Genomic DNA, 26,399 nt, shown 5'->3' with positions numbered 1-26,399 from the left:
TATGTCAGCTGTATTTAGTAGAAACAAGACATATACATGTACCGATGTATCTGCATATAATATAGATACTCTTCGATTTCTTTTTGTTATTATTATCAGAAAATAAATCATTCATTAAAAAATGTAAAAATGTAATATGATATTAATATATAAATATATAAATGATTAATTTAACTATTATTAAAATAATACACCTATTTAATATAATTGACATAATTTTAAATCTCGATATCTGCAAACATACTTAATATATTCTGTTGATTCTTTTTGAATTATATAAGTTAATCATCAGTAACTATTTCTACCTAAAAGGAAGTGCTGTATATTCGTAAAAGTATCTTAGATACAATATTGATAAAAGATACGCGATAACACCCGTAAGATGAAATTGAATTTCGGGGAGGTTCGGGGGTTGTACAAAATTTAATTTTGGTTGTACAAAATTGTACAAAATAAAGTACATAATACTGTACGGTTTAAAATTGAAATTTGTGAAAAATAGTTGATCCGGGTGCTGGTGTAACGTTACCCCAGCACCCGTAAAATGAAATTGAATTTTGGGGTGGTTCGGGGGTCGTACAAAATTTAATTTTGGTTGTACAAAATTGTACAAAATAAAGTACACAATACTGCTTGATTACAATTTATGATTTCGAAAGTCCGGGTGCTGGGGTAACGCACCTTATAATAATTATACATTATCCATTATATAGGTGTAGTAATTATTACAACAGCATGAACAGGTATACTGACTTGGCGTATCGGCCGCACTCGTGGACCAGCGCCACCGTACCGTCGGACATGAGCCTGGGGTAGTTGCACCGGCGGAACGAGCTGAAGTATGCGTCGGCCTTGTCCAATAATCGACCCTAGAAAAACACAATACACAATTTAGATCGTTAAAAAATTGAAAATACCTATGCCAAATAGTGACAGTATTATTTTAGACGTGATTCACATAATCTCATACAAAAGTATATTTTTCGTGCGAGAACAGTGTTAATGAATCGAACAGACGAATGTGAACAATACTTTAGTATCAGAATTAATCGAATAGATAAACAAATAAAAGAAATTAAAAAAAAAAAAAATTAAAAAAGATTATGTTGAGCTCTATTATATTTTATGATCGTCCACGCGATTTAATTTGTATTAAAGTAGCTTTGAATAATTTACAACACAAAAGTAATATCTGTAATATAACTGTTTTTTTATACCTTTAAGCCGTTTGTACGCTTATATATGTATATATATATATGTTTTTATTTTTATACTCATAAAAAACATCTCCAAATTTAAGCCGTTCTTATATATATATATTTTTTTTAGAGGTATTAATAATAACAAAACACTATGTATTTATCATAATACTGATATTTTTGATTTACGAAACAAAATGTCTACAGCGTCTTATAATTATTTGAGAAGATTATAAATCCTCCGGAAACAATATCGATTTTTGAATATTTTTGAGACGTCTAAACTTTCCTTTCGTACATGTCACCGTTACCGGACGTCGGGTTTGGATATTAAAATGAGATGCATAATTTTAATTTTATCGAACAACGGAGGGCAAACACGCACCTCCATGTCCAACAATATGAATATTTTTAACACAAATCCGAGGCCACGTCGTGGGTAAAATGCTTAACGTTAATCGTTCACATTTTACGCTATGTTTGTTTACGATTTTCGCTGCGAAGATCCAAAACGTCTGAAAAAAAAAAAAAACGCGCCCTCGGTACACGCGTTTGACGTCCGGGACGTGATCGAAACGACGTGAGCGAGTGGCCACGGATCTTGTAGAGTTCGCGTTGTTCGGGCGCGCCGTGTGTTGCCGCGGACGGGTGAGCGGTTGGCGCGCGGTGGAAATGTCGGTGTGGTATTTACTTGAAATTATATTTACCGGGTATTTGTCCATCACTAATCGGACCACGCGAAGCCGGCGCGGTTGTATGTTATCGTTTCGCGTTAGCACCGATTTGAGAATGCGCCTAGATAAACCTAAATGTTGTTGATTTGAAAATAATCAGTGTTCGTCAAGCGCTCGGTGAACGGATCGAAAACGTATTCGGCAAAACACAATTTTCGTTCGGTTCGTGTATTGGCAGGAGGACGGCATCAATGAAAAGTTATTTCTTCTCGCCAAACAAATAAAACAACTATACACCGTAGTTATGGCGGCAATTGCGTTTATTTCGTTGAGCTGGCTCGCAATTTTAAAGATAGGAAAATTGTACGGTTTTAAATTTTTCCTTACTTCAGTTGTACAATACAATAAGAAATATAAGACACATTATATGCATGCAGTAAATTAAACGCTTTATGGATTGAACCGTTTCCATAAACTTTTTTTCGTAACACATCTTTGAATTTTACTCTAAAATTATTATTACTATGAAACATAAAATGTCCATATAACAACAAAAAAAATGAACGACCGTATTTAATGTACTACATAATTAATTAATACTTATCATTAATACATAATTTTAATTATTCATTTTGTTTAAGTTATATATTGCTTGAAATTCAGGTAAACAGATGTTTTTTTTTTTATAGTCATTGAATATTTACAAGCAATTTTGTTCAATATTATTTTTTTAATTCGTTTTTTATATTATAATAAATATCCTGAATATAATTGAAATAAAAAAAAAAAATAAAAAACTATAGGGTTCAAAGTTTTCTAGTTGTGTCATTATAACATGTAACAAGTTATATAATACATGTTAGAACTTCGAAAAATACGTTAATATATAACAAACTTGACTAATTAAAAAATTAAGACTACATGGTGCTTTCAATGGAAAACATTATTTAATAAAATTGTGAATGCTATTGTTTTAGGAATGTCTCTTGGAAAAAATGTACAGTGTTAGTATAATGAATCCACCAAAGAAAAGTAAAAAAAAAAATTAATTACGATTTCATTGTTGTTAAGTTTCTAAAATAATAATAATAATAATAATGGTTTTATTTTTATCTTATAAGTTATTTTCTGTCATCCAAAAGCCTAGAAAAAATAATTTCTTCAACTTTTGTTATTACTCTTTTATAGACATCTGGCAGTAAGTCGACACAACCATAAAAATAATGTATATATATATATATATATTATACTTTTGTGTGTATTATAGTTTATTATAAACGAAAAAAATCAACACTTTTTAAGCTTATCGACACCCAAAGTGAAAAACATAAGTTATATAATGTATAGGTATAAAAAATTAAAAATGCACAATGACCTTAAGACAAATGTGATTAATAATACGTTTGTTTTCGGTGCAAAATATTTTATACTTGTAATGGTAAACGTAAAATAATACGACCGACTGTACAATATACGTGTATTATAATTCGAAGACATTACCGGAAGTGAACAATATATATTGCTAAAAGATCGAATGTTCGTGACTTTTTAACATTCTTTATGAAATCTGAAAGTATTCTCAAGACTTCCCTTACTGTATACCAAAGTATCGTTAAGGGATTAACTGTAATCGTTTATTCGTCAATGGTGGGTGGTTGGTTATGCGTACAATATTTTCGTTTTACGATACAAAGTATAATGTGTTATATCGGTAAAGCCCAGATTTTAATGGAAGTATATTTATTTTTTAAGTGGTCTTAGACCATTGGATTAGTTTTCTAGTATATACAAATTTTATGTAACGGATGCTTTAAAAGCAAAATTCTTATTTTGTATTTTTTTTTAGCATTTTTCGGTAATCGGGTTAGCTTTAGTTTATATTGGTAAATAATACGGTTTAATAATTGACATTCAACTAATCTGTAATAATATCTAAAAATAATATTAGTCATTATCAAAGTCTCTACAATAAGTAAAATTTGAAAGTTTTTTTTTTTTTTGTATTAAATTTTAAATTTATTTTGTAAACTATAAACTAAGTACCAAATTTATCATTTAAATTTGATATCGTATATTTTTACTGTAAAATTGATTTGTAAAGGCATTTTGGAAATTTTTCATATCATATTTTAATAACGTTAAGAGTGTTTAAATCTGATCGTTGTAGTTATCGGTTACAATATCGAATGCGTTTCAGTGCGAACCGATCTCGGAGCACATTTCGTATTACGACAACTTATCGAATTGATTTTCCGTTGATTCTGCACAAAGAAAGAATAACGAAACGATCCGCATATGCTTTGTCCGCAGTTTTTCTACGCCTTATGTCGTAGCACGTGAAAAAATAAAAGTAATAATAATAATAATAATAATACGACGCCTCTGACCGTAGCGATACGGAAAAGAGTTCCGTGTGGTCACTAAAGGTTTTTTTTGTTCTGTTTATTCGCCGTCGTTGTAAAATTATGTTTTTAATATCTTCGAGATCCGGTCACGTGTAATACACCGATAGTCACTCGTTGAGAAAATAAACAAATAACATTTTCGTTCCATAAAGGCAGTAGTAGCACGACGGAGGCCACTTGTAAAAATACATACCGTAAACATCACCATCGGCTGAACCACCTTAACGGTGGCTTATGTGATTGTGCAAATATTTTCCCTGGCATAATGATACGCGTAGGGCTGGATAGGGCTGGAAAAATGAAACGCCAGTAATAGGTTATCGGGTTACTGTGCGGAGTTGGAAACGTACAGGTTACCACTTAGACTGGATGAAGGAGGAGGGGGGAGAAGGAAGCTCCGGGCCGTAATTTGAGAGGGACCGCAATGTGTTCCATAATCGTCGGCTAACTAATGTAAAATACTTTTTTATCAATTAATTGTGACCACACTGCTCTATGAATAAACTATATTAAACAAATATTGAATTAATATTTATTACTAATAAGTCTCATGAGGCCGGGGTGTAATAACCAACCGGAGGCCCCTTAAAAAAAATGTGCACCACATTGGCACTTGTATTTGTTTGATACGTGTTGGTGTATTGAATAGTTAAAAAAAAATAATTAAAAGATATTGAGAATTCACGTTAAAAATATTTTGTGCATATTTGACATTGAATTTAAACCAAATTGTCCAGGTGATTGATATTTAGCGAACGAAAATGTACGGACAAATTTTCGGAATGCCAATGTGTTGTTTGTGCGACTTAATTCTATTTTTTACTATTTTCTCGACGAATGAAAAATTCCGAAAATCACCTCTCCGTTGTAATATTTATATACAATTTTCTTTTGACGGAGTGAATATAATACTATCTTCAAAGGGCATACTTATGTGCGTCTGTAAAGAGTAAAAATGTTTCAGTGAAAAATCCATATTTTATTTTTAACATAATGATTTTGAGACAATCTCTTATAGGTCGCAATGATTTGAAAAAGTGCACATTTTATCAAAACTAACGATACATTACAATTTGGATTTTTTTTAATAAATTGTGTTTTTATAAAAGCTGATTGAAGCTAAGATAATAATAATAATATATTGTTCTGAATATTTCTATAATTTTCCTTTGATTTTCATATAACAATATTTGGTCTTCATGTTTTTTACCAAAATACGCTTTTAATATTATTATCATCGAAACACTAGACAAAATGTACTAACCAAAGAACAAAGGAACAAAAATGTTTTTAATATAAAAAAAATCTTTCAGTATTATTTTCTAAAATATTAATGATAATTAAGATAAAATACAATGGATATGTAAAAAAAAAAAAAAAAAAAAAACAATAAAGATTTAAAGAGCTTACAGTAATTAAATTACTTTTGTAACTGTCAAGTTTTAAGATATTGCGTGATGCATTTAGAATCATCTTATTTTCTTTTTTCTTTTTTTGTAATTCTAATAGAATATATGGTCACTGTTATAGTGAAATGGAAGAAATTATGATTCCATAATGAAGTGTCTGCACTTGATTTGAATTAGTATATAATTTCAATAAACCGTAATAACTGTTACATGTTTCACTAAAATTTAAGTTTTTTTGGAAAAAATTTTAGTGCACATTGAAAATTGTTATAATTGAATTTCAAAATTAGATTAATAAAAATGTCATACAATATTAATATGAATTATTTAAGATAATTTATTGAATTTAGTTAATATTTTGCGATCAGTTAATCAAACACCGGTAGATTTCATGTATGAGATCAAATATAATGTTATAGTTATGAGAAAACAGAAATCGCAGTATAAAGTATAATATTTTATGGATATTTTTGTTCGGTAATATTTTAATCCATTTTTGTTTGAAAATCATAGTCTTAAATTTTGAAACTTTGGTTCATAGAAAACTAAAGAACTCGTATTTGAAGAAAAAAATGTGCATTAGACACTTTTGTTGGTTTTAGATTTTTTTTATCGATAAATTATTATTTAATGATGAACTAATTATTTTTTAATTGTTTTCAATATTTTAGTTTTTAGTTACAAAATAATGAAAACGATAACAGTTGGGAAAATATCCTAATCCAAGTAGATATGTATTTTAATCCATTTATATTATTAAAATATTAATATAATATTTTATGGCTACCAACTTAAACAATCGTAGATACGCTTTTCGTACGATTAGTTATTTATTGTTTTAAGTGAGCCATTGTGATGGTTAAATTAGAAATACATTTCATAAAGAAACTGTAAAGCTATTATTTAGAGTTTATATTTTATTTTTGTAAGCCTCAAGATGACTTCTTCAATTGTTTTTTTTTTCGGCTTATAAAAAGTTACTATCAAACCATTCACTTAACAAGTTACAAGTATTTGAGTTTACAAATTACTTTAGTTACAACGGTAAAAACAATTTAAAAATCGATATATTTTAATGAGCATAAGAAGTGCCTTAAACTTTACTGAATTTACGTAGTTTTTCCAGTTATTTGGCTATAAATAAATTTTACTACTCTAAGTTGAAGAATAATATTTAAATGTATTTATGGGATTATAAACTTAACAGTAAATTAAACTGCAGTAATAATAATGACGTATTATATTGTTCTTCAATGAAATTATAAAATTATAAAATGTTTATATTAAATAAAAAATAACGTTATGCTTTTGGAATCATATAATTATAACAGTTACAATTTCATATAATCGTATAATTTATGATAAAATATTAATAACGCATAATGGTGTCTTAAAATATAATACAGTTATGTAGTACAATAGTCCTAAGTAATTCAACTAACGATGGATAATGATTAAATAAAAAACTGAAAAATTTCCTTATTTTTATTACACAAATTGATATGTAAATAGTGAAAGAGATGATATCGGAGCCTATATATATATCTATATGAAGCTTTAGGTTTCATTTTAATATGGTTTATTTATAGTAACTTATTTATTGTTATTTATTTTTGTGATTTATTTAAAGTATTTTAGATTGTCGGGTATCGATGACCAATTTTATTTAGATACTTATTTTTATTTTAAATTTTACTTCGAATCGTTATTTCAATTGTTTTGATATAATCTTCAAAAAATAATAAAAATCGGAGACCACACACATTATATTCAACTGTAGGATTTCAAAATGTGCATCAAATTTTCTGAGTTTTGATTTTTTATGTATTCGAAACATTTTGATGCCAGTAAATGCACAAATTTTCATTTAAGAGTTGAAAAATATTCCTATCTAACTTTTAATTTGATTACTATATATAGATTTTAACGGAATAAAATTAGCCATTTCTATGTAAAACAATTTTTAAAATTCTTTACATCGTATTTTAAATTTATGTTCGGAGTAAGTGATTGAAGTTTTAATGGAATACAAATAATATAATATGGTCAATTAAGTGTAATTGTTTTTCAAATTCGATGGCTTATTATTGCTTTCAAGTATAAATAACGGGTATTAATAAAGTTAGCTCTGGAGCTATTTTGCGTCAAAATGCGCAGAGCAATAATCGAGCAATTCTTTCCGTAAATAATTAAGATGATAAATCGTACGTGCGATTTTTATTGCGGAACGAATATGAATATTAATATCATAAAATTTAAAATTGATACATTTTTACTATTATTATTATTATTTTTTTTTTTTTTTTGTATAAATGCGTATCATCGTAAACCATATAATTTAGTGTATATTTACTAATTTTCTTTCTCCTTTACCCTTCACCGCTATGCTTTTCATGTGAATAATTCATATTAATGGTTTTATAAAGCAAAAAAAAAAAAAAAATGTTCAGTTGTACCGCTTTGGAGCGAAATAAGGGATTCGAGCGATTAAATTTCTAAAACGGATCCATTACATGTTGTTGTATACGTATGGGCGAAATGGCGCTCTCTTCGCGGGCGTACGCAGTGCAATCGCTGCCGCGGGTCAGCAATAATAACCGATTGCTACTGTCTCTCCGGTGAAAATCACATTATCCATTAGTATCAGAGCTGATGGTGAGGGTAGGATGTTGGATGACAATAAAGGAGGGTATCCGGAGTGACCGTAAATAAAAGTTTGAAGCTATATCAGATGACAGGAAATCTCCGAGACCAAACCTCTTAAGTACTCGGTTATTGTTTTTCTTGTTTCGCGTTACGGGTCGCTTTCAAAAGAAATCTATTTCTCGTTTCGTCCCGTACCGCCTTGCCTCACCACCACCAATCGTCCTGCTGTTACACCTCTCTACACCCCGTCCTGTAGTCGTGCCTATACAACGAACTAACAAATAAAAATGAATTATTCGTACTCGGGTATTTATACAAACACACACACACATACACATAAATATTATCGAATACTTGAAACATCGATACCGGTATTATAAGTGGCCGGAACGATGCTGCTGTGCAGGAAATAAAATGTAGATGATGTACACCCACTACTACGTGACTGGATTTCGATGCGATAAATATTAAATTCGATAATAATCAAATTATCAACAATAATCTCCAAAACAGATTCTGGTACACATACCCTATATATAATATATTATAATGTTTTATTTACATCTTTGCATGAAGTATATATAGTAGTACGTGCGTGGGTACGCGCTTATGTTTTTAACCTTAAATACGGAATTTGTTTATATTCTTATACATTTATTCTGCATATGTTAATTATATTTATATCATTAATCTATTTCGTTAAGCGTATATATATGTGTGTGTATTTATTTATTCTTAAAAAAGTATTTTGGGATAATTTATGTGTACTGAATTATATCTAACGGATGTATAAGGACGTTAGGGCTTTACCCTTAATTATTATCAACGAATATTTCATACTTGTCATTACAAACCGTACAAAAGGATGACTCGGGACCGGTGGATATTAATACGGAGTTGCTGATTTAATTGTATTTGAAGACCCGATTGTTTCCTGGCTTTTGAAACTGGTGCAAATAATAATCTATTTCAGAATTCAAATATTCTACACATCCTCTGATATAGTTCTACACCCAAGGATCGTTAATTTCTAGTCTTCTATATAAAGGACCCGGGAGTACATAGTTTGAATATACACAATTATACTACTATAATGCATTATATTCGTGGTTGATGAAACACAAGAAGTATAAATATACATACATAGTATGAAATGAATAACTATTCATAGGTACGTAATGCGTGTTAGAAAATATTCTCATTCAGAGAACAACACCCCTCAACTTTACTTTTCTTTTATTATATATATATATGTGTGTAACCTTACTTTTATAAATTGTAAATTGAACACAGATTGTCAGGCCATCTTCGTTTTATCTCGTAGTTTTTAAATTATTTACAAAATAAAATAGTAAAATTATTTACAAGCAAACGTTTTGAACAAAGTTTTGACCTTTTTTATAACCAAAATTAAAAATATTTTTACTAATTTTTTTATACGAATAAATCAGAATTATTACATAAGAGTTAAAAATTATAATCTACTATCAGTATCCTGCATCAAGATAAGTAACATTATGACGTAACAAAACAGTTGTACGATGTGGGAATTGCTGTCGGTGTGTTTTAAAATCGTACATAACAATAAACCAAACAACTGTTAACAGTATAAATCATAATGAGAAAAGAGATCAAGAGGAATAGAAATGTTATAATGGTTGTTGTGTGCAAACATAATCCATGAACTTTTCACGCTGTTAATTAAGAAAAATAAAATATTTCTCCCACCGAGCTGATAAATGAAATACGATGTTGGTTGCAATTGACCATGGTGGTTGTGTTGTGCGGCAGTCGGATTGAGTGTAAAATTTTAGGTCACATATACAAATTTAGCAATGAAAAACGCGATTTTCATAAAAATAAGTTGCTCAGGTGTAATAATTCACAGATTAAATAGAAAACGAACAATAACATTAAATTTCTAAATACGCTGAAAAACAAGTTAACAATGTATTATTCGTACGATTTCGTAGCGATTAACGTTATTGTTTAGCAACAATACATATAGAATATAATCGTATGATAATTTATTATGAATACAATATTAAGTTGATATATCGTTTACTTCACGTCATTATTAGTCGAGTGCGTTGTAATTAATTTCTAAGAATTTATATAAATATTAAAAAGGAAGAAGGTATTAGTAGTAGTAGTAGTAGTAGTAGTAGTAGTAGTAGTAGTAGTAATAGTGGAAGTAGTATACATTTTAAAAATTTAATGATTGTTACTGAAATAAAATAATGCTGAAATAATAGGGAAAAATGCATTAAAAACTGTTCCAAGAATAAGAAACTATTAAGATTCAAAACGTTTAAAATGTTGACCGAGCTGCTGATAAACGATTATTATTGTGGTTATGATGTTCAAATAAATGTTTTCACATTTTTATTCTTTATTATCTTTATTAGATTACACACAAATAATATGATAAATTACTGTTATGCGATAGAATTACAATGTTAAAATCTAAACAAACAATTAACGATAATTATGCAATATAACTCAAAATCTATTGAATAAAAATACGATGCAACGTACAAGCTTTGACGTTAAATCATATGAAGTGAAAATATTTGGGTTAGAGTTATTTGTACGTGTGCAAAACAGTTTCCATGACCTTAAAAATGAAGCAGTATATGATTTCGTGACGGAAAAAATTTTATGACCGAGAATTTTTTTCGCGTATAATACATATGAATATATAGATATTTTACATATTTCTGTTTGTATTTGTAATCATAATGTGTGGTGGATCACATTTTTTCATCAGACGAAAATCGGTATCTGTTATGCGTACATACATGATACACCGACTTAACAGTTAACTGTTCACGGACGTACGCGATAACACAAAACGTTGTGATGAAATCGGGCCTTATTAAAAGTCAATATATGGAGGGAGGAAAAATAATTTTGCGCCCCTATGCATATTGATAAATAAACATGTAAGTAAGAGTAAAAGAAAAAAAATTTCCTCCCTTTGCTCGTACAATATTTCTTCGCCTTCTTATTTTTATTAAGTTTCAAATTCTATTGATGTGGGCTTGATGTACGGTTCCAATTATATATTTTTGATTTACAATTAAATTACATTATGTTATAATAAAATCAATGTTATTATAAACTACATGAATGAAATATAAATTAGTACAACCATATATCATAATTCGTACTTTTGTATCTGTTTACAAAAAAATATATGTAAATTAATATATTATTAATTATTACCTGTATAGTATATGTACATAATATGCATATTATGTATATATACTATATACATCATTAAGTACTACTTTAGAAGAAACTAATTTGGTTATTATTGTAATATAGTTATAACTACATCACTGATCAATCCCAAATAGTATATCAAAACTTCTATATTTTTAATTTTTTAAAACATAATATCAGTAAGATAATAAGTATTAAAAAAACTCAAACAATCTGCAAAAATACCAGTAGGACTAAAAATAATCCCACAACTTTCTTCCTTATCAAGTTTATTGACTGTATCCTATATAATAAAATCATATTCGTTCAATTATGGGAGATTTATTATTATTCTCCCATATATATATGCGTCCCCGAATGAAACCGAAGTGAAGGTTTTCAGGTACATTGATTGTAAACCGAAAAAGGATTGCTTCCAGTATGCGTTTTAGCGGTGTTTTCGTAAACCAAGTGATTAATCTTATTATAAATCATAATGTTATGCTCAAAAAAATTAATGAAGTTCAATCCGTGTATGATTTAAACCATAACTTTGGCACTTTACGTCGTGCGTAGCACTAAGAATATTACGGAAACTTGGTAGTTTTGATACACCTACAATATATTAACCTACGGTTCTTAAGTTATAAGCACTTAAAATCATAATATATGTACAAGCTATATATACAGTGCATACGAAACGCGTTCACTGTAAATTTATTACACATTTAATTAGCAGTTACCGGGGTAAGGGGGGGGGGAGAGGTATGTTTGCGCGCACATCCCACATCGTTTGGTGAAATTCAAACCGTTTACGAGTACTCTGCCACCGTAAAAGAGCGGAGAGTGTCATAAATTAAAGATTGTCCGGGTACGGGGAGAGGAAAACAACGAAACAATAATTGTATAATCTATCGACTGTGGCGGCTACCACCGCTCGCGATGGATCGTCTGAAACCGGTGAGATAAAAAAATCTTTTACTAAACGTTCGGTCTGCCCTGTTCGTTGTTTAATCTCTTGGCCGTCATACGTACATAGAATTAGTATAATGGCTTCAGTGCCGATGACACGTGGTTTGTTATTGCTGCACTATCTCTTCACCGCGAGGTAATCGTCAATTTATATGCGTAGGTGTATGCGTGTGTGTCTGAGTGTTTGACGATTAGAATATCATTTGTTTCGAAATTAGAAACAGAACATATGTGTACATATTATTATTACGTTGAGCGCTCAGGTTAATAAATGGATGACGATGGCATGTGCCGTTTTCCCTTGGATTAATCATCGCACTCGTCGTATGCCACCTCGTCCAGAGCATCCACCGTTGTGGCACTATTCCATCATCTGTACACGCTATTTCCGTTGCAATTGTCGTGCGCGGCGACGCAACACAACTAACTGGCACGCGAGAGTTTTTACCTCTAGGTCCCTCCTACCGACAATTTGATTTCACGCGATTCGCAACGTATCAAAATAAAAATAAAAAACTATAAAATAAAAATCTCGTCGATTACCTTTCCGACATGATCATAATTTTTTGCCCTCAGGGACGCCTCTGAATTTAATAGAAAAACAGGTATATATGTATTATTTTTTTTTTTTTTATTTGATTTCGCATAAAACGAGAACGGTACAAAAACATAGTGAAAATGTACAAAAAAAAAAAAAAAAAATTTGCTTTAAAATCAGGTTAGGTTTTCAAACAGAAATTTAATTATTGGCGTCACGAGTTGTTCGTGTTTCCTTCGTCCCATTGTCTTCTGGTTATACTGATACTACTGAACTTTTTTCCGACAATCTTATTCTTATTAAGAAAAACACTTTTTCGTTTAGTAGGGCCGTTACTGCCTGAGAGACATAAAAAATGTACTCAACAATTATACAAAATATGTTGTGTTTTTTGAAAATAGTAATTTTAGTTGTCTTAAGATTACAGGCTCCCGAGACTTCTATTCGTCTTCTTCTAACGACAATTTGATTCTACGGGCACCGCAGTAAATTAAAATTTAATAAAATAAACGTGAAAACTAATGTCGATATCGAGATAATAATATATTGCATCGAAAAAAGCGTGTTTCGAATGCTACCGTTTGTCTTTTCTTTTGTTTTGTTTTGGTATTTTAATAATATTCAAAAAAAATAAAAATAAATAAATAAGTAAATAAATAAATAAAAATAATGATAATAATAATAAAACGATTATTATTATTTCCAACAATACCCTACACCCACATATTCTGCTATTGTGTTTTTTTTTTAGTTTTTATTAATGCTACTCAAAACAAAAATATTACTGAGAGAAATTATTATTTGTAAACGTTTCAAACAGAACCGCTTCAAAAAGTTTTTCTTTCTTATTCTTAATTGTATTGAATTGTAAGCGGACGGAAGGAAGTCTACCAATTTTAATCAAGAGTTCAAAATACTCTAAAGTCTGGTGCTATTACCACGAGGCGTTGCGTTGACGAATCCAATCTGTCACTTCTGATTTACACCTATTCATAATGTACACACTTGTCAAGTTCACATGCCTATTGCAGTCGCCTCTTTCGCTGGGAAATGGTTTTCTTTACGAAAAAAATTATAAAACCTACCCAACACCTTTTGTACCGATTTTGAATGTGACCATTTTTCACGGATTACGGACCACTCGGACGTACCGGAAAACAATAATCGTTTGGACCGCGTCATGACGTAATTATCGGCATATTGTGAAGTGGGCTTCACTACCGCAAATTCTCATTGTACATTAGTCTCGCGGTAAGTTCGCAGCGCTGAACTTTCGAAAAACGATTCATCCAAACTTGATCACATGTACAAACTTTTCTGTAGAAATCTGAAAAGGCCTTTTTTTTTTTTTTTGTGAATATTAACATTTATAGGATTAGGTCTCTACACTGTCATTTTCAAATTGATGAAGTAGATAACCAAGGAGTGTAAGGGAAGACAGTTCATTAATTAAGGTGTTTGCATGATTTTGGAGGTGTTTGTGAAAGTTCCTGTAACTAGTTATAGCGGTTTGTTTTACAGTGCTAATATTTATGTCTTTATGTATAGTTTTATTGGATACGTAGAAAGAAGCATTTAGTAAGCGGTAAAGGATTTTGGTTTAAATAGTTTGGATTTATTTATGTTTGAAATTTTCCCGGTGACCCATAGTTTGACTCCATATGTTCACATAGGTTGTTAATAAGTGTATTCTAAAATAATGTGTGATTTAGACTAGAGCATGTATTAATTATAAGGAAATAATAAAAATTTTAGATGGAAATATGGAAAATAAATCACAATTGTTATATTCTCATGATTGCTAAGACGAAACGTTTTAATTCTTAAATTTCAATTTATTATCTATATTTATCGCACGTTTAAATGATATACGAGCAAATGTGTTAGGTAATGGAAACATTTTAGTTAAGAAGACAAAAGAAAAAAAAATTACTGAAAATCAATGAAATTTACATTTTACTTTTCATTAGTGTTATAAAAATATTAATAATAATATCGGGAAATTTGTAAGATTATTTCCCTCAAAGTATTAACTGGAAAACACTTTATAACATAATATGTTATAAAGTTTTTTTTTGTATGTGTACATGAATTTGACAAGAAGTACTCCGATCATTACAATCACGGTAAATATATTATATATATAATAAATAATATTATACAAAAAAAAAAATGAAGGACATTCATGGTAAAACCAATTTATTCATACATACATCTAGAATCTTAAATTAAATATTTATACATATACATTAAAAATTGTATGTGAGTAAGTTAAGCAAATATAATTAATAAAATTCAAATGAAAAAGCAATCGAAAAATAGTTACTGAACTTTATGAAAATTAGAGTGTTAATAAAATGATAAAAAGTAAATATGTTGAAATATAATATCTTGGCGGCGCCACGGAAGTAATACAAAAGTCTAACTGTGGCGCCTTCAATTCAAAACTCCAAAAAAATTGTTTATAATATCTAATCCAAATTTAACGTTGACTTTAATTTAATTTTATAAATATCTGTTTCTATGTCAGATTTTAGTTAGTCCCTATAAAACAGCGGTCCTCACTAGAATTTTGAAAAGGGCCAAATGTAATTTTTGAAAATTACTTGCTGGCCGCATACATTTTTAATAATAATAACCGTAACATTGATTGTTTTTCAGAAAAAAATCCTTTTTTTAATTCAACTACTTTGTCTTATCTTATTTTAGATGGGTGGGGATAATTTTTAGAAAATTCAATTTGCTGAGTTGTGTAATGACGATTAATATTATAACCTTTCGGAATATTTATGGTTTTACGACAAATTAAATATAAAGCATCGTGTTTCTTTCAAGAAATATAGAAAAATTCAATCTCCAAACTGTCTTGAAATATTCTGTGTTCATCTTTAATTTTACGTTTCACCATTATAGAGAATAAAATGTACATGATAAAATACAAACGGATAGTAAGCGATAATGGATTAACTTATCATACAAGACTACGCGGTGGAAATGAATAAACCCATAATCTTAGGTACCTGCTTATCTGACCAACTGGTAATTCAATATAAGTTTAAAATAGAAAGATAAAATAAATAAAAACAATAAGATAAAAAGCAACATTCATTTTATTCTCTGTTTATAGAATTTTGGATTACATTGGAGTACAATTTAATTTTAGTGCGGGTCGCACTAAATTTGATAAAGGGCCGCACACGGTTCGCGGGCCATGTAGTGGGCACCGTTGCTATAAAACATATTAAAATACCCATAAACTCCATGTACCAAATACGAGCTATAACTCAGTTAGTACTATTTATTAATAATTTATAACTAATTATTAATGTAATTTATTGTATTCAAATTGTATTTGAATCAGCTGAAATAAATAAATAATAATAACATGAGAGGCTAAAGTTATTCTAGAAGTTTTAATGACAAAAAAAAAAAAAAAAAATGGAAAAAATATTAAAAAATTTGATTTTGATCGTCAACAGCTTGTGGGTATAATGTTAGACTAAAAATAATGTAAAATTAATAACTTTCATTCAACCCATTAAATCAAATATTACAAGATAATCCCAATGGGGTCACGGCCATATGAATACACTTTATAAAATAAACATCGACCTTTCAAATATTTCAAATATTCAAATATGTATACTCTAAATATATTTTTTAATAATTAAATAAAAAAAAATGAATTCAAAAAATAAAAAGAACAAAAAAAACTTTTTAAAAGAGTGTAACTAAAAGTAAAAAAAAAAAAAAAAAAAACCAAAGTTGAATTACGATTATTTTATTCTACGTAGTATAAATCGAATTTATAGCTAGTATAGATTCGTTCTGGACCAATAAAAAAAAAAAGAACAAATGTCTATATCATCCAAAATCTAATTCTTGTCCGTAATATTCAAAATCAATATTCAAATATCAATACAGTTTTTGATCAATTTTGTTAAAAACTTTTTTCGGATATGTTAACTTATTTCGAAATTGAAATCTTGAGGGATAGAAATAAACTTCTCGTCACAAACTGTAGATTTTCAAACGTCAAGTTTAAATTTCAATATATTGTGGTAAATGTCCTCATAGTTCTCTTTCACACAAGTATCAAGATTAGTATACAAAAAAATAATGAAAATAAAGTGTACGATAGATCTGTAAGATATTCACTTATATAAAGAATTAAACATATTTTAGAAATTGTTTTAAAAGTATAATCATTATAAAATGATTACTCTACTAAATATGAAAAGCTATATAGTATATTTTAACTGAAATAGTTATAAATGTTATGATGTTGCTTTAAAACTCCGAAATATGTAAATTTAAGTGATAAAATAATCATAATTTCTTACGTAGGTAATTTTTTTTTAATATATTCGAACCACGGTTTAAAAATATATGAATTCCTAATCAACTAGTAATTTTTGAAAGCCCCTTGTGTTTATTAATTAATTTTATGCATCGTCGACATACTCGATAAATTAAACGTAAATATCTTTAGATATTGCTTTAACATCAATGACGGATCTAAGAAGAATTTTGACGTGGAATTTGACTCGCGCTGTGCCAGAACTCTGAATGAACGCACGGTTTGTTGTGATATAGACAACTGCATTGCGGATGATGACAAGTTTTCACTAACGTACGAGTTTGTACTATGGCATCCAAATAAGCCCCGGAAGTCGTCGACAAATTGTTTGGCTTTTATTTGGACAGAGATCTTTCTTTATTTTATTTTCCATATTTATTCGTAGCCTTGAATCCGCCGGTATAACCGGGGCCGTAGTCACGAAGAGGCATACGCCCCGGGCGCGACTCCCCGGAGGCCGCAAAAATGAAAATTTTTTAATTTTAATTCAACTATAAATTCCAATGGTCGATGTTGTATATTTTGTATATTCAAACTTCAACGTCTTTTGCGCTAATTGTCGAAAACAATATCGGTTAATTATAATACGTTTAAATCGAAAATACATAAAGGCGCGTTATGAATTTTTGGCCCCTGGCAAAATTTTCAGCCGCTAACCTGAGTGCAACTGTGTTTGTCATGGTATTGCTTATTACCAAATCACTTAACAAAAAATAAGGTCTGTAACTAAAAAACAAAATCACGCTCTCAATAGTTTGGAAAATTGTACGTCCAGTTAGATCCAGTGTCAAATTTTCAACTTCCTCCACTCTTGTGTAAGTTTCGAGTTCAATAAAAAATTGAATATTCTTTCGAGGCTATTTATTGTAGTAAAAATGTCATAACAATACGATGACGCACGCGATATAATATCCACAATTAATGCTCACGTACGAAGTTCTGCGGATAATGAAAGATTATAACGATATCATGCAAGACCATATCTGACTTTATTTTTGTCTGCTGGAATGTCTAGTGTTATCGACCAAATACTGCTACGTATAGATTTTTGAGGTCTTTATTATCTATGTAATTTTTAATATCAATTCATGGTTTGTCAAAAATGCTTTCAAAAAAGAAATGTATTTTCAAATTTTCAAATTTAAACGAAAATTACTTAACTTTATTTTTAAACATTTTATCAAATATGGGAAAAAAAAAAAGCTTTGATATGAGTAAAAAGTTTCAAGTTCTTAGTCACATTACTTTTAAAGTTATAGCTAAATAACTAAAATCTGAAACGTGAAAGTCTCGTTAACATAGCATTTTTACTATTTTTACGTGTTTTTTTGACAGTTTTTCCTTACGCCTGAAAAAATATTGAGATTTCAGGTAAATTACCGTTTCAAATTAACATCGCAAGATGATTTCAAATTTATAGTTCTTAGACGAAACTGTAGAACCAATATTTATATCCAAAATAGTGTTTACAGAAAAAAAATGAAAAATAAACATCATTGTAAAACCATAAGAATCTTCATTTCACTCAGAGTCTAAAGTACGGCTGTTAAATTAAATTGTCTAAAATTATTTATACTATTTATAAAATTACTTTGAAATTTTTAATAAAATGATTTATGTCGGTAATTTGGTTACATTTTATCTACTTGCTTCGTATAAAATATTTGTTTAAATTTTATTACCCGGAGATTGGGCCATAAATATACAGCGTAAAATACATGAATATCAAATATACAACGTTTATTAAGTAATAATTATTTTTATAATGCATAAAATACAATATTTTTTTTTAATAATACCATACGAAGGATTCACAAATGTAATATAGTATAAAAGTCAATAAAATTAGTTAAATAATAATAATTATCATAAATATTTTTTCTGAGAAGTACATAAAAATACAATCATTTTTTTAAATACCATAATATGATACCGATTTTACAAATTCAAATCTATTTTTTTTCCCTTCGTCATAATTTTGAATTTCATTTAAAAATATACTTTTACGAATCAAAGTTCGTTTTCTTGCTTTTATCGTTCCTATGTTTCTCATTTTAATAAATACTTCGGATTGAACCCCCAATAAAACATTTAAAATATTTTGAATATTAGGATGTGTCATATAAAAATTGCTTTTAAAACGTGAATGACAAGACTTGACGGCAATAGTGGCCAAATTACCGGGTCTATCTATTATAAATGTAAGATTGCAGTGGCCTAATTACCATATACCTTTTTGAAAAAAGGTTAATTGTGGCCATATTTCCGTGCGCTCTTCAAAATAAGATATAATAACTTTTTATGTCACTATAATTTTGTTTTTATGACAATTTAATATTCAAACTTCCGGTTTATTATATCGTTATGCAATAGTGATCGTGTATGTACATGATTTTGTAACCGATAATTATATGTTTATGGAGTATTTGAATGAATACTAAAGCAGTATATTATATACATATACTAAACTTTATTCTGCTTAAGATCGTCTTTCAGGTGTGATATCTATATAGTCGCTTTTAAATTACGACACCAAGCTCGAATGTGTCAACCTGCGACAAAAACAAATGAATTAACATATTAACGTGCTAGGGGTTTCCGCTTTTTTGGGGATTGTATTATACCACCTGAATAAAATTCTATGACGTCGATTGTTATTCCTCTTTATTTTTTTATTTATTTATTTTTTTTTTTGAGGGGGAAGGTTATGTCACGAATGGTGCATTATTATAGTTCTTATTACTAAACCATAATAAATTCTTACGAACGTTACGTTTGAGTTTATTTTTAACCACTATTGTAACATATTTCAATGCGTTTGTCAATATAATAATCATTACGTGTAGTGTAATACGCTCATTTAATGATTTTCACGTTTGTGTCTATTTAATTTAATTTAATTTGCACAATAAATTAACGATTTCGAAGAGGAAACTATGGGTTGAAATTTTGTACTTGTTGTTTGATGTTAATAATTTTAAAAACAAATTATTTTCCAAGTAATAATTGTTTTTTTTTAAACTGTTTTTTATTACATGTCCGCTTTGAAAGGTAAATGCATTATACCATTATTAATTTCACGCAGTTATATAAATAGCTTAACAATATTAAAATAGGTTAATACTCGTATACTATAAATTAGTAAAAAAAATAAAATCCCGTAGAATTGGGATTAATGAATAGCCGTTATTCTAATAAGTTCTTGTCCTCGAAACAGTAAAAAAAATTAATTATTAAACTCTGACCTTTTAAATGAAGTCCAACACCACAGACTGTTTGAGTGAATAATAATATTACAAATTAAAGTGAATTCGAATACAACTTATACATCGAGAATAATTTAATTGCTATATTGATCATTTAATTTTGTTCGGCTCTGTTTTCCTACAGTTAATACAGTTCATTACCTGAATTTGGTGTTTATTTTTAATTTTTCTCACGTGCTCTTCCAGGTATATGTTACAGTGACTCATATACAATGAGACTAATGAAACGACTTAAGAGCAGCATAAGTGGTTTGCAACACCTTGTAGCCATTGATCAAGGCACTCTATTCGGTGGCAAAATAATTATTTTCCGTACCGACGTTTATGGACAAGAGAAATTAAATGGAACTCGTGTTGTAGATGATTTATTCTAGACACTACCCCGTAGACTGCTGACACTATATGCTATGTACAACAAGACTAACGCACTAGATGACTTATTTTAAGTGACATACCCATTAGTCAGAAATACTTACATAGGCGCGTTTTGATTTATCAAACAGTATTCCTCAAAAGGAAGTTAATTAATAACTATCTAGAATTAGACGGATTTCATTTGTTTTTTATATATTATGATTAAATGTTCGGTAATATATTCCTTGCTTATAGTAGACAATTGCTAGTAGGTCAGCACCCAACTGTATCATAATTAATTAAACTGGATTGCATTAATTCAAAAATACTGTCTCAAAAAGATATAGAACAGTTTATAAAAGATGATTAACGTCAGAGAATATTATACACATCGGGCATGTATATCTACTTTTAATATTATTATGAATTTGCTACAATTTGTTTGTTCTGAATGTTGTAATATTTTCAAAAAATCAATATTTTAATTTTTAATATTTGAATGATCGAGAAGGGTTATTGTATTCATTTGTTTTATATACGTTCGCTTTTATGAAACTTTAAATCGTGCACGTTAACGTTATCAAATTTTAAACATTTACAAAATCAATAATCAAATATTGGTTTGAATACAAAACGTTTAAATTAATCCTGAATATGGTTATTTTATTATAATATTCATAGATATTGTATGATTAATATAAATTATATTTATACTTAAATATATCTTTTAAAAATGATCATTTACTATGTCTGCAACACGCGTACACGTGAGCTGATTGTAAAATTTTTGGGTAAACTGTAAAAAATTATTTTCATAAATCATCACAAACAAAATTTATAAAAAAAAATTTAAACTAACATAAGTGACAAAAATACCTACAAATTAATAAAAATAAAGAAAATATTTTGGTCAATACTAAATTTAAGTTACATGTAAGCAATCAAATAATATTTAAAAGTTAAGAAATGGTTACAAGTCGAAGATAATTAAAATTAGAGTTTTATCACATAAAATGGTGATCAACAAAATAAAATACAAGTTTTTAGATATTTCGTATTTTTGGATGATTGAATAATTTATCAAAAGGTTCAGAACTATACATTAAAAATAGAAAAGGGATAACTTTCAAATTGGGATATCATAGAATAACTGGAGAAATCAAGCTTACAGAGTTCAACTTTTGTAAAGTATTTGTAACTAAGATAGTGGAGGATAGTAAAAGTTTGTCGACGAACAACGAGACGAGATAAAAGGATTATCAGGTTTAAAAAAACCATACGAGTCATATAAACAGCTAAAATCCTACGAAGATAATACGTAGAGGCACCTTTAATCTGTAATACAGTATAATCCTTTCAATTCGTTTTTTTTGACATAAGCATGCAAGCATGCTTAGTAGTTAAATTAAAAATACATTTCATCAACTCATAATTTATTTATTTGTTTCCGTACGTGCGTAATCCGGTAGACATAAGAATTGAACGGACGAGACAACCGAGAAGAAAGATAAACTATAAGTACAGAATGGTCTCTTTAATAGATATGATAACTTTTATATGTTGTTGAAAATTTAACCGCTAGACCGTTGTAAATCGTGCTGTTCTGCGTGATTGGACTTGAAATCTTAACAATATCGTTTTACCGGAATGACCATGCGAGAAGTATTATAAAATATTATATTCAGAATGAACTACAGGATCGGTGCTCACGGGCGCGCGTGTGTTTGCCGAATCGCTTTGACTCAAAACACAAAGGTACGTGCAAAGCCGTGAGGGTTTCATTTTGTTTGACGTTTGTTTTCCGTTGATCGGATTAAATATGACACTCGGCTATTATACATTACTTTATATTATTTTCAATTCGGATCGAACGGCTACTACGAAGTTTCAACCGGCTATTATCATATTTGCCCGCGTGCGTTTACCGCACTTTTTGGATTTTACGTTTTTCCTGCGCGTCACGTATGCTATGTGTACGCGTTTCGCCCTGGTATATTTTCGTAACAAAACGGTGGGTTAGGTGTACGCGCGTGTCCCGAATGCACCGCATCGATTTCGTTAATTGTTTATTTTTCTTCATCGATACGCAAGTTATAAACGGTCTTCTGCAATCGTAAAATAATAATAATCATATCAATATATTATCAGTTTCGAGATGATTGGGGGGGGGGGGGTTCAGGCGGGATATTATTGTCGGGGTCTCCTGTAATTTCCCCAGCAGTCCTTCGACGAGGGTTCGCGAGAGCTTTGTTACGGCATCGCTAAATCAATGAAAACGTATTGTTGCGCATCGACCGAGTATTGTCTAGCCTCCGTGACAACGCGCGGTGTTTCTACAAAATCGGCGACCCTTTAGCTCATATATATTACACGTGAGTGTAAATGTATAAATGCACATTATTCACACGTGTTTCTTGCACGAAGTGTTTTCATTTCCCCCTGCCCAACTACGCGTTACACACCCTTCGCATTGTTTAACTTACATATTTTTTGCCCGTTTTTTTTCCATAAGTTTTTTTTTTTTTAATCTTACCGCCACATTGCGACCGTGTTCGTATGGTAAATGAGTTTTTACCATTCAACCGCAGTGATTGTAATTGTTTGCTAGCCACGGACCAAGAACCGTACGTGTGAAACACTTGTCCGCGGGCACAGGGACTCGAGTATCGAACGCGAACAGCTAATTACGATGGCGAACCGTCATACCGATGGCCGGGCGTGTGGGGTATTGTAACTGTTGATTGGATGATATTTTCCTCGTTGTTACGTATACAGATGGGAGAGATTTCGGTGACGCATTAATGTTGATCATACGGTGATTGGTTTTATTGATTTTCTGCGGTCCGAGGAATCGTCCGGTAAAGCACGATTCCGTACGTTTTACCTTTTTGGGAATACGATTCCGTACGATTTCTAACAAACAATGGATTATAAAATGATCCCAAAAACAACACGATTCCGTACGATTTTTCATGAAACGTTGCCATTTACTATTTATTATTATCAATTAATTTTTGTCATTTAAAAATAAAAAAAATATAAACATTTAAAATATATAATTTATAAATGGTTTAATAATTATAATTTGATACCTTGGTAATTAATACAAATACTTGATAAATATTTTATTATATTTCTATGATTTAAAAATTTGTTATGTTTGGTTATTGTGTGATGTAATCGCTGTTTGTCGGCTAAGGCCATTTGATTCAAACGTCCTTTAGACACAGTTCTTATTTTCGTGCAAGTCTCTTCTTGTGTTTCCTTTAGAACTGCTATAACCAAATGAACTGAAGGGTGTGGACTATGAAACTGGGCATTATATGTTCTATAGAAACTCTCAGATCCATTTGTTGTACTTTAAAATATATAGTAAAATAAATAAATAAATGAAAATAAAACGTTTATATAAGATTAATGTAGTTATATGATAAAACTGATCGACCGGTATATCGCAGATGATTACAGAGTCGATCATGTTAGAATTTATTTTTAGGCCACGCGCACAAAAATTAATCGTTAAATTAATTAACTTATTTAGAAATCTGACAACGTTACACTAAAATCTTAGGTACAAAACGTATGGAATCGTATGCTTTAAAATGTGTACGATTCCGTACGCTGATAAGGACCGTACGGAATCGTGTTCTACCCGGAATCGTCTACGTTGCGAGTAAGTAGCTCAAGAAATCCGAAAGGGAGTAAGGCGGTGTAGCCCTTTGCAAGTGATTTATTTATGAAGTATTTTATTTTGATCGAGACGATGAATACTCGAGTTGTATTGGTTTGATACTCGCTCGTCCTGCAAGAAACATTTCAAATGTTCAGGACACGAAATAATGTAACTCCATTGATGAAAAACATTTGGGACTAAATGACAAATACACCAAAGACAGACCATTGTTTTAAAATGTGCATTACAATTACATTTTACCATCATAATTAAACGATGGTTTCATTTATATTTTATAAGTCGATGAAAAAATACCAATTAGATTAAAATCAATTAGTTCAGTTGTTCGGTGTATGCATAACCCATAACTGTACCCATGACATAAACTGTTTTAATGTTCATCGTATAAAATATATATTAAAAATCATAAATAACATCGAGTTAATCAAATAATTCTTAGTAATGTAATAAAGCAGTGTTATGCAGGGAATTTCATAAATTAATTGGATAAATAAACTGTAACTTGACATGATGTTCCTAAATATATTATACAAACATATCGAATTCTGAATATACACAAAACAGGTGACGGATTGTATATTCGCAATTATAGTTGTAGTCTCATAAACTGCGAAAAATAACAATTTAAAAAAATGATTAAGTCGTGTAATAAACATAATATATTATTTTACGAGCGTATAACGGATGAAATAATAAATCATATGCACTGTTATACGAAGTTGTGAGTAAATATATAATTTGGTTTTAAACGGTCATCATCAGATTGTTAATCACATGTTTAACAGTGTTAGGATTTACTTCAGTATTCATATTTTATTATTTACAGTATATATTATTTATTTGTGGTCATCGAATCACCAATTTTTTTTTTTTTTTTTGTGAATATTCTGAATAAAACAAAGGTATATTCTAGTTTATTAACGAATCCAATTTAACATAATATTCAAAGCACTTAACATAATTGCATGGTGAGTAATAATTAGTTACTATAGAAACTCAAATGTCATCCTCTAACGTCGCTTGAGATTTTTTCCGCGATGTCAAATATATTATTAGTTTTGGCTGACGACGTTCTTTTGTATTCACATTTAGCTTTTTCGGCGTTATTCATCTTGATATAAACTAAAAAATTGTCGCTAATTTATCATCATTTTACGCATTATTGCGAGAAAAAATAAATGTTTGAATGTTCGTTGATAATAATAATGTTGAACGTTGGGTCCATAGGTTACATTTACATCTGATTGAGAAGAAACCTTCGAATATTCTGAGCGATAGTTATCCAGCTTGATTGCTTTAATTTATTATAATATTGTTCGACATTAATTTACATAACATACTGTTCTTTGTTTTATTAACACCTATCAAGTTTATTGAATACCTCACAGATATAAAACATAGCCATAATCAAACAACGGAATTAATTTCCAAAATTGTACCGTTACAAAAAAAAAAAAAAAACATTAGTATTAACATAATTGTTTTGTTTTTAAAAAAATTGTATATTTAATACAAGTTATATCCGTATCGTAATGTTAAAATTATAATCAAGCTATTACAATAGTTAATTAAAATTACCTACTGTCAAGTGCTATCCCCGATGGTTTCTTCGTTGAAACACCGAGTCAACTAAGATGTAATTAATAAATAATCACTTACGTGTATTTTACCATAA

At 29.4% G+C, this 26,399-nt stretch overlaps 1 protein-coding gene across 2 annotated transcripts in view; it reads right to left on the bottom strand.

The window, feature by feature from the left end:
* Positions 1-26,399, bottom strand: part of LOC112686081 (LHFPL tetraspan subfamily member 1 protein-like) — a 327,428-nt gene that overhangs the window by 129,486 nt on the left and 171,543 nt on the right. For both annotated transcript variants that reach the window (XM_025558204.1, XM_025558203.1), the window contains exon 3: positions 754-869. In XM_025558204.1, coding sequence (XP_025413989.1) covers positions 754-869 — 116 coding nt within the window. The remainder of the gene's footprint in view (positions 1-753; positions 870-26,399) is intronic.

Source organism: Sipha flava, unplaced genomic scaffold (assembly GCF_003268045.1).
Source record: "Sipha flava isolate LNK unplaced genomic scaffold, YSA_version1 2_pilon_pilon, whole genome shotgun sequence".
In the NCBI taxonomy this organism is placed as follows: domain Eukaryota; kingdom Metazoa; phylum Arthropoda; class Insecta; order Hemiptera; family Aphididae; genus Sipha; species Sipha flava.
This window is presented reverse-complemented; position numbering and strand designations above follow the sequence as displayed.